An 11,185-nucleotide genomic window follows, 5' to 3' on the forward strand; every position below is an offset into this window, starting at 1 on the left:
TGACTTAGGCAGAAAGCCATAAGATGACTGCCACGGGGTGACAGAGCAGCATCTTTTCAGCATCTCCTGAATTTATGGCTGTATTTTCTTCTCCAGTTCACAAGTCAAACCAACAAACTTCCCCCACAGAGCAACTAATGGCTATGTGTACGCCAAAAGAACTCACAGTAAGCACTGCTACAAAAAATAAATAAAAGAAGAACCAAAACTATGTTCTTAGAACAAGATTTATATATATATATATATTACAAAATTACAGTTTCAATACAGAAGTAGAAAAACAAGGAATTATTTGGAAAGTGCTTGTAAAATACAAACACCTCCTCAAAAGGCATTAGTTGTCCAAACTACCACACAGAACTGATCCAAACATTCAGTGAACCAGCGAGACAGTCCAATCACTGCACCGAACACAGAGGTTGAAGATGGGTGATAAGCACGTCTGTACTAGGATCCATCTCAATCTGAGGAAAGCCAGGTCTCAGTTCCCATTCTGGAATCCAGCTTCACTTGTGTCAGTATCATGTTCCTTAGGGAAGGGAAAAGCAGAAACAAAACCAGAAGGATTTTAACTATAGAAATTGTATGTAATAATTTGTATACAATAACTGTAACTATAAAAAAATCATATTTTCATCATAAATAGACTATTTGAGAAGCTGGGAATTCTTGTTAGCAAAAACATCTGATCTGCCAAACAGAAGCATCAAACTGAGGGTGACACAAGGCTCCCTGGCAGTAACAATGCTGCTTTCACATCTACATTGTAGCATTAGCAAGCACTGCAAACACTGGTGAGGCCACACTGCTTTATCATACTGCACAATTAAATGAACTGGATTTAGCTGAAATTACCCAAACTACACTTGCATGTATTAATCCCCCAATTAAAATAAATGGGAGATTAATAAATTGAGCAATACATTACACATTCTCATACAGGTTACCAGTCATAAGCATTCTGAATCAAACTTCACTGGCTTGCTTTATCGCACATCAGATGCCTTAACACATTGCTGCATTGCTTGAGCGTAACAATGACAAGTGCTACAAAGATGCTTCAGTGCTGGCTGATGCTACTAATAATTTACTTGTAATTCTGTTATTAAAAATACCTGATTCAGTTTCTTGAACTCAACCACTTGGAAGAAGATGTACTCCAGTATATTTTTGGCATCCTGCTTCTCCTTTGGGAGTTTACTTGTTACTCCTAGGATATCGCCACATTTCCGTATATAAAACTCCAGGTCATCGTCAGTACCTAAAAAAGCATCCCAAAGAAGGAGGCAGTTGAACATCACACACACCCACGCTGCCTGGGCAAAAATATACTAAATACCAATCTCCATTCATTTTTCATATCCTGGGGAATCTTACAAATAAGTTCAGAGGATTAGCCATGATGTATTTCTGCAGCTAGTACTTTCTCTTCTTGTTTCAAGTTAAGGTGTGTTAAGAATAATCTTACCAGGTACTTACCGACAGTGCGAGTTACTGCACTGCTAACTTCAAAAAGCATTCCCCAAAATAACTGAAAAGGAAGCCAGCAACTCTGACAGCAGGCCTTCCAAGTCATATGTCTACTTGAATGAGGAAAACAATAGACAGAAAGGAAAATGAAACTGCACTGCTGCTACCTGATGTTTTCAAGACCAGTAAGCCATGTATCAACTTCCAAGGCCCAGAGCAATCTTGGCCCAGAATTACAACCGTGGATTTCCATGAAACCTGTGGAACCAAATTCCATGTGGATTTCCATTTCCCTCCAAAAACGTATAAACAAGTGTGTGTAAAAAATCAGTTTGCTCTGCTTACATTTGTTTGTAATCTCTGCAAGACGAGTTTTCTCAGATGAAAAGGTTTCATCCAAGTCAAACAGCTCCAGAGGGGGAGGAGGCAACTCTCTGAAAGCAGGTGGAAAAACCTTGAAGAGAATCAGCACAATTTATTGACAATTAGTTTTCTTACACTTCGCAAATCTCTAAGATATCAGTTTTAGACTGGACTTCAAGAAACCTATTATAAAGTCAAAAGCAACTCCAAAGCCCAGAGTACAAAAGTACAACCTTTTAAAAATTCAATTTGTATTTCATAAAAATAATTGAATACTCCAAAAGAATTTAGTCATCAGTATGCCAGAGTTATCACCTAGCACCATAACTAGACATGCTGCATTTGCATGGTTTGTTTTTAATTTTGTTCCAAGAGATACAGGTTTATTTAGCATTCAGATAGTCAAGGCACCAAGCAGGCCATAACAACTCACACTGAAACCTATCTCCATTAATTCTGGCAAGGGTATTTTCTTTTTTATGCAGTCACCACCTATGCCACAAGAGTAACTGTTAAAAGGGCTTACAGGTGCTTAAAAGAGTACTTTATTTCTAAATGAACACATCTTAAAAAAAGCAGCACGAGACACTACTTTGAGTTGCATCCCTGTATCTGTCAGCATCACAGTAACGTTTCCTCAGTGGCCAAGCCAAAAAAGGATGGAGCCATGATGGCAAAAGTCAGATACCTGCATTTTGAGAAAGTTTGACACTGCAGTAGCTCCTGTTGCTGCCAGCAAAATCTCTGCTGGTAAAAGGTTGGCCAGCCTTTGCTGTCAAAAAGCTATTTCACTTTCTACTTCCTGAACAGATGCAGAAGATGGAAGAATAGCAGGGCAGACTGGCTCCTCCCCTGGCAGCAGTCAGTGTATTGCTTACAATACATTGCTTTCTGAAATGCCACCTTCTGTTTTCACAGTAAAAGGTAAAAGCCAAACCCCAGTGGCTCACGGGACTGGGAGCAGCTAGTTGGCTGAAGGAATTATACACGCAAGGCATTCTGAGCTCTCCAGGAAAGTTAAGCTATGGTACCAGATGCTACATTTGAATTCTTATCAACAGAACTTGAAAAGCATAAATAAGAACTCCTTAAAAGATTTTGCAATGTATTCATCTCCTAAGTCATTAATTATTACTACAGCATTTCTCTCTCTTCTTTAAAAGAAATATGGAAATGAGAGTTATTATATGAAACAAAGACTCTCCATGTCCTTTATCAGCATGGAGATTTTACTTACAGCTGGCTGGAGGGCAGGTAGCGGAGTCTCAAATTGAGGTTGTATAAGTTGGAGAGGTTCATGCTTCACATTCAGCTGTTCATAAGCTCTGCAGCACAGAAGAAGATACAGCGTGACAGGAGAAGTAACACACCATGCATTTCCATTTGCATGCATTAAAGGTTACAGAAGTTAATTTTTACAAAATACCAGCGCCAACATTTTGCACAAAGTAATAGCATAAAACTGGGACGTGTAATTTTTGAAGGACTCCAGAGAACTACGTATCGGTAATAGCTGACTTCTAAAGCAAACAAGTTAAAATTATGACTGAGAAGACAATAATGATAGCTGGATGTATCAGATGAGGAAAAAGAAGTAAGTCACACCTCTCAATTCTTCAAACAACTTTTAAAGAGATGAATGTGCATGAGGAAAAAGTAATCCAGTTCAAAAACAGCTGATTTCAAACAAGTTTTACAAAGTCCCTAACCAAAAGCCATTAAAAAATTATTTGTTATGGGATCAGAAGAAAAATCTCAAGATGAATTCACATCTATTGAAAATACAATAAATATGGAGCAGGAAGAAAGCGTCTGCAAGAGTGGAGTTTCATGAAATCTGTGTTAAGTCTGCTATTATTCAACGTGTCGATGACCTTGAGGTCTCTTCCAACCTAGAAAATTCTGTGATTCTGTGTTCATACGTGACCTAGACAATGTGAGTTATAAGGGACAAAGCTGCTAGTGCTACAAAACTAAAACTCAGCAACAGATAAATCTCAAGCTGGAATTATTGGGAAATGCAAAGGTGAATGAAATTCAGCTTCAGCCAACGTCAAGTAACATGTAAATGGAAATACAACTCTCAGTTATCACTTCAGAAAGTACCCAGTGTCACTGCAGACAGTTCTATAAAAAATATCAGCTCACTGAGTCAGCAATAGCAAGAAAAAGGAAAAAAAGAACATCAGAAACTACAGCTAGAAGAAGAAGCAAGAACAAACCAATGTCATGCCCAAACCTCTGGTATATCCATATTCAGAACGCTGCCTACAGCTCTGTCTGCTTAGGAGCAGAAGAGACTGAGTACACACAAGCAGAAAACGCAGAATACAGAATGCAAAAATAATTAAATAAAAAATTCACAGCTGCTGACTTGATAACTGCAGGGAGGGCAGTCGTATCCAGCTGATAAAGGGATGTATCAAACAGCTTTGTGAAGTCTCTTGGGTTCTCATCTCCTTCTTGCAGACAGACTCGCAGTTGTTCAGACAGCGCAGCTGTATCTGGGAGCATGGTATAGTCTGAAATCTGAACATACGCACAGACACACACTGTTATGATTTAAAAAGAGCAATCCATTTACATAGCCTCTTTCTAGTTTATACCTCACCTAAAATCTCATCCATAAGTATTTATTTCACTCTTCACCAGGTATGACCTTTTGCAGTGCAGATTACTAGATCAGGAAACTGTGCAAATTCTGCTATATTAGCTGTAGAACTACTTGCCACATGAATGGACTGTCTGAATTTCTGTTAATTCTTGTTAAAGTAAAAAAAAGGACAGCTAAATAGTCAACTGTGCAAGACATGTTCTTTTTATGCATAAAGAGCATACATTTTTTCATATTTCCAAATAAAAATAACATTTGCATATGCGAGTTAAGAAGAAATAACCTAAACTAGATTTGATATAAACTAAAGTGCATACATACTAACCTGGAACAGCAAATAATCTCATAAACACAGGCAAATTGGGAAGAGCCTTTCACTGAAACTGTACCAATAAGCACCAATCTAAATCTAACACATAAGTTTTTTCAATTTATATTTCATGCCCAGTCCATCTGTCTACTCAACCTCATCCCTTGAATAAAGGGTGTGTAACAATGACGGTATTCACCTAGCTGTTAGCCATGTCACTCTAAATACATGTTTTGGCAGAACAGGTGCTGCTGGATTACACTATTATTTACTTCCTTGTAATGGATCTCTCTTACCTCAGGGTCCTCCATATCCATCTGGTTTAAATGGACATCTGATGTTGTAAGCCACTGGAAAAGCACATCCTGGGGAAGGGTAAAACCTTAATTTCAGGAAAGTCTGAGTAATCTGCTATAGTACTTAAACATTCGTAATTTAATTTAATAAATTAAATGCAGAGAAAAAGAAAAAATGGGTAATGAGACAAATAATATCTAGGGATAAAATACAAACTTTATACGTATTTGCTTAGGGAAGCAATGAGTCGTGACAATGAGCATACTTTGTGTGAGATGTGTGCTTTCAGGAAAACACCCTGCTTACACATAATGTTATACAGTACACTTTGGAAAGTGCATTGTGATCACCACATATCAGGAGCTATATATGCAAAGGTTTATTAATCATAAAGCAATAATAAAGCACTGAAGAAACTATGAAACAGTAATAAATAAATAAAAGAGCTACTGACCATTTTAATAACAATAAAGTGGTGAACAGAAATAGGAAAAGGTTTTCAGAGTCCTATAACATAAGCTGTGTCTTTAAAAACTCCTTCCTGTTACTTGTGCTCTGACCAAGTCCCCAGGACGTTAGCACAGGGTCAGAATCTCTGCACTGAATCAATTTCTTGCTCTAAGCTTTAAGACGAACTTGGTAAGCTTGGATTTCTTTAGAACTGCTGTAATTATTATTATTATTTTTTTTAACTTACCATGATCTTACCGTTTTCTTCTTTATCTAAATACTGATCACTGAACATGTGGCAAGATCCCAGTGCTGCCATCTTTCCACCTTTACTCTATCAATAAAGAATACAACATAGCAAAAAAAAACCTTCCAAATCATAGTTTTCGAGGCAATTGTTAATGGCATCCAATTACAAAGCAATTTAAAGAAATAAGAGATTTTGGAATAAGTAGTGCCAAAGGCAGTTTCAAACATGGCAAGCTCACAAGAGCTCAGCATTATTAAAAGAACATATGCTCTTAAGGCTCATAAAATTACAAAAAATACTGATCTGCACTTCATAAGATTAGAAAGACAACTGGCTGGTAATAAACAAAATCCCAGTACCATCAACAGTAGCTGCACATAGGTTATTTTTGCAGAAAAAAATATTTTTTCCATGAAGCAAAAAAGAATTAAGTAAATGAATGCAAACCTGAAGGACAATGACACATGCACGTGTCAATATAGCATATATGCACATCACTTAATGAGAGAAGAGTTTGGTAATTTCATTATTTCTATTATGAAAATGCAGAATGTTCTGGTTGTTTTATTTTCATTTAGCTAAATCAAACATGCATGAAAATGCATTCATGAAACATCTTTGGAATTCTTCTCTAATCTGAATCCTTCCACAAGGACACGTATAAAAAATAGTAAGTGTTCAACAGAACAAAAAAGCCTGTATGCTTCCTGCGCCAACTGTGAGACTCGCAGCATAACATAAGCATAAAGACCGCTGTAATGAGTTTGAAGACACCTCAGACAGAGCTCCAGCCTGTCTAACAATTTCTGATGTTTCTTACTCCATGTTCTGCAAGCAAAATTTTAACGTGAATTGCACACGCTTTATCCACAACAGTGTAACTAGACAGCATCCTCTGCTCTTACTTTCCACTCCTTCACTTTCTGTTGCTGTTCTTTACCATCTCTCGTCTTTGCTCTAAGAGATTTTGTTTTTCTTCTGACAAGTTTCTCTGCTCTGCCTGAAAGAGAACCCCTGTCTCTGGCTTCACCTTCTACCTTTTTGTCTACAACTTCCGCAAACTAGACAAGGAAAAATGATGGCATCTATTTGACGTTCACATTAGGGTATTTTATTGCAGAAAGAACTACCTGCACGATATGTAATGGTTTCCATTTCGGTGATCAACCCAAGCAAAAAGCCTCTTGGAGGTACAAACAAGTTATGTGGATTTCACTTCCAGACTAATGTAGCTGTTACAATTCTCAGAAAAAAAAAACACTTTCTTCTAACACTTCTAAAGGTTTTTTTAGTAACACTTCTAAAGTTATGGCTTTACATAACCTAGATGACTTACATTACAAAGACAGCTTTTTTTACAGTAATGCAAATCACTTCAAGATTATCATGGGTGCAAGGTTAGGCATGAGCCTACAGGCCCATAGGATCTACGTACAAATATTGTGTCTGGAGAGGGATTTTATTTTATCTTCTGACAGCTGCAGATAAAATGCAAGCAGTAAGTGTACTTGTAAATTCACTTCACGCTGCCATATGGTCTTTGATTTACAGGGTACATTTCAGCAACAACATGGAAAAATGAATAGTGGCATCCTCATAAAATAAAAATAAAATAAAATCACCTTCCTACCTAATACATCAAAAAACACGGTAGTGTTAGCAACTCATCTGCACAGTAAAATGTGTGCTAATGTGATTATATCCAGGAGCAATATTAATTTGTTGTACCCATCTACTACTACTTAGTTTTCAAAATTGATTTATTTTTAATAAACTAACAAAGGACAGATCCTCTTCCTTAACTTGGTATTAATGAAACCAGTAATCTCATTAAACAGTCACTAAAATTATGAAGAAAAAAAAATAACAGAACAAAACCATGAAACATTACAGAAGAACTAAAAATATCCCTCTGGCACCCTAATAAATAAATAGTCTTCCCTAGTGCTCCTGGAAAAAAAAATAAAATAAAAAACAAAAACCACAATTTTTGTGGGGAGCTGGGGCAGAATGCACGGTTTGTTTCATGAAGAATCATACCTCATGTTGATAGAAAGCAAGAATAGGCCTGTTGAGTGGGAAGCAGACAGATCCTGTTGACAAAATAGCCACCGCTGGTTTCATCACATTCAACGTGGCACCAAATGGATACACAAAAGTGAGACCTCTGCAAAGAAATACAAAACATCCTGAAGTACCTGCATATATCAGGTAGGCTGGACATACTTATAAGACTCAGTTTATCTGCCTAAACTGAGCAGTTTAATTGTACACTGGTGATGGAACGTCAAAAGCCATGCTTTGAAAAATTCAGATAATTAAAATGACATTTTAGTCTCCTTCTACAGGCATTCCCAGGTTGACAACTCGTCTCATGTAACAAAGATTGCTTTTGATTTCTGTTTGTCCTGTATCTGAGAGAAGTGCAGGGCCATTAAACTCATAGACAAATATATATTCTGAAACAAAACTGTATTAAATGCTTTTACGCTTACATTTTTCCTTGTAAACAACCAGTTACTTATTAGTCTATAAACCAGCAGCAAGAAAGAATACAAACATATGAAGTTATTTATGGAAAAAACATATTCTTCTTAATGCCTTCCCACTTCTCTGCAGAATAGCGCAGTACAGACAGAAAGTTAAAAATTATAACAAATGTCTATCTTAACCTGGAGTAAAACTCTAAAAATTGCAGTGTTCCTCTTGTCTACAGCCAGACCACCCACTACCTATAGCTTATTCACATTTATGCTGTTTAATAAAACTCAGATCTACAGATGAGGGGAAAAAAAAAAAAGGATCTGGTCAGTAGAGTAATAATTCACCTCAAGATCTATCACTCCTGCTCCTTAAGTGGCTATCAAGAGTTACTAAACAGTCTCCTTTCCAGATATACCCTTGAGGAGCAAGAAGCTGACATAAACACGTTAGAAAACCTCAACACAAATGAAATAAACTCCTGCTAGATTACGAGTCTGCTAATTGAGTTAGGCTAAATCTTTTCACAGCAGCTACCTGAAAGGAAAACACTCACTGCAAGTTGTGTATGCTTCCATCTTCATCTGTTGTCTCAAGTGCTGTTTTTCTTGCAGCTTCACTGATTCCCCTAAAACATATTGAAAAGCAAAACCTAGTGAACAAACGATGGATTAACAGAGGTCACTGTAAAGGTCCATACAACCAAAATATTTACCTATTCAAAACTCCATCAGAGATCAGAGCTTCTTTTGGGTGGTGGTACTTGTAATATACATTTCTTACAACAGCATCTTGAATTAAAAAAAAAATATATAAATAATAGCAAATTTACATCTTAACTGATCAATATGCCAGACATAGCAATGTAAAACGAGTATAGTTCTTGGCTTCCCTGGATGTTTGCTTCTAACACCACAACACTGGCATGCAGCTCTCAAAAGAATTCAGACCAGCATTCAGATCAGCCTTCACTACCATTTCCTTTTGCACTTAAAGGTTTAGAACAGGAATACATTTAAAAGTTCAAATAAAAATATAAAAAATAAACATTTCCATGTCTTCCACGCTTCTACAGATAAAAAAAAAAATCAAATCAAATCAAATTAAAAGAATACGTGTCAAGTTTGTCAAGTTCAAGTTATTTTTTAATCTATCTTCCAAAAGCACGAAGCTCATAGGGTTGATTCAAACAAACAAACAAAAAAAACAAAACCAAAAAAACACAGTCTAAGGAAGCAAATACCACCAATTATTAGGCTTCCATGCACATACAGATTTCAGGAGAAAATACCTCGAAAAGGTACAAAAACATACTTTGTGAGAGGGATCTACAAGGCTCATACCTACAAAGACTGAACCTGCCCTTTTGATTTTGCTAAAAATGTAAGAATAAAAGGCATCAGTGAGCCCCATTACCATTATTGAAAACGATTCCATATTCTTCTAACAAAAAGTTAATATTTGTGCCAGATCGGGACTCCCCGCCTTCTCTCAGCATCACCAGGATGGCTCCACCATCCTCCAGGAATTTCTTCAGAACCAAAAACTAAAAGACAACAAACATCCAGAAAAACGTACATGAAAGAAGCTAAAAGCAAGACTGCAAGAAGTTGTACCGAGATGAAGGAAGGTAAATGAGTCTGACTACTTGCAATGAACTTGAATGATCCTATTAGAAAAGCAGTCAAATCTTTATTTGTGTAAATTCGTATAAAGGAGTAATTCTCCTTTACTGTTCTTTTCTACTTCACATTAAGCCAGTCTTAAATACACCACACGTGCCAACAAGCCCTGACTTACCTCAGCAACACTGAACTTTTCTCTTGGACCAGCCGTTATCCACAGCCTCACCCCGAACAGCTTCTCAGATGTGATCTCATCTTTTAAGCTACGGATAGATCAGTAAGAAAACGTTATTTGGGGATGCGATCCTGAACCACAACTTTTTTTTTTTTTTTTTTCCCCTCAAAGAACCAGAAACAAACAAAGCCGATTACTTCAGTCGCTTCACAACCTTTTGTGTTGGTTTAAAGTTGGTAACCAGAGTGACGATAACCCTTAGAAATCTGAACCTATTAAATCGCAAAGGACCTCTAAAGATATACTAATTTTTTGCTCCAGAACTGGTACAAACCGCCACAACTACTGTTAAAATTTGCACCAAGCAGGTCTCCTCCTTTCTCCTTTTCCCTCCGGCCTTGCCCCGTCGCCCCCCGCCGCCGCCCTCACCTCAGGATCCTCCAGTTCCCCCGCAGCCTCTTGCGCCAGGCCTTGTAGTTGCTGGTGGGCGTGAAGGCCTCCCCCTTGGACGCGTTGAAGGCGATGGCGTTCCCGTTCCGCGGGCCCTTCTCCATGCGGATCAGCTGCGGGAAGGCCGGGGAGCAGCGGCCGGGAGGAGCCGCGCCGCCGACCGGGGCCGGGGCCACAGCGGGGCCGCTCCAGGCTCGGCCGTTCCCCGCCGCCCAGCACCGCGCACGCGTGGGAGCCGCCCCCCCCCCCCCGCGCTGGGGGTCGTCGCGGTGGTTTGCTCCGTTCCTTGGGAAACCAGGGGGCGGGGCCGTACCACTGCGGCGGGGCGGGGGGAGCCGCGCTCCGCCCCGCCGCCCGCTGAGGGGAGTCCTGGCGCCGGGCGGAGCCTGCCCCGTCAGGGAGGCTTGAAGGACCCCCCGCGCCCAATTAAGGTTTTTAATTAAAAATTAACCTCTCTACAGCACCCCCACACCTGCCTTCCTCCTCTCCTCCCACCCCAGCATTTGTTTACAGCAGGCCCAAGAGAGGGAAACACATCAGTGTATGCACTTTAATATAAACCGTAGCATTTTTGTAATGCCTCCAGCATGTACAAGATAGAGGCTGGTAATGTAAATAATAATAAAAAAAAAGTCAAGACAAGCTTCCCAACACTGTGAGCATTACCCCATTTTTAGAAATTTATCCATGTGTTGTACAT

The 11,185-nt window shown here is 38.7% G+C and overlaps 1 protein-coding gene across 1 annotated transcript; it reads right to left on the bottom strand.

The window, feature by feature from the left end:
• Window positions 1-219: 219 nt before the first annotated feature.
• Window positions 220-10,700, bottom strand: IFT52 (intraflagellar transport 52). Its single transcript, XM_084296485.1, has 13 exons — window positions 10,465-10,700; window positions 10,036-10,123; window positions 9,652-9,781; window positions 8,951-9,026; window positions 8,792-8,863; window positions 7,795-7,921; window positions 5,752-5,838; window positions 5,054-5,122; window positions 4,208-4,362; window positions 3,071-3,158; window positions 1,816-1,924; window positions 1,116-1,261; window positions 220-529 (listed from the first exon to the last, which is right to left on the bottom strand). Exons 1-13 carry the CDS (start codon window positions 10,587-10,589, stop codon window positions 482-484), a joined length of 1,320 nt encoding a protein of 439 aa, XP_084152611.1. The 5' UTR covers window positions 10,590-10,700; the 3' UTR covers window positions 220-481.
• Window positions 10,701-11,185: the final 485 nt, after the last annotated feature.

Source organism: Netta rufina (assembly GCF_964035555.1).
Source record: "Netta rufina genome assembly, chromosome: 16".
Lineage (NCBI taxonomy): Eukaryota > Metazoa > Chordata > Aves > Anseriformes > Anatidae > Netta > Netta rufina.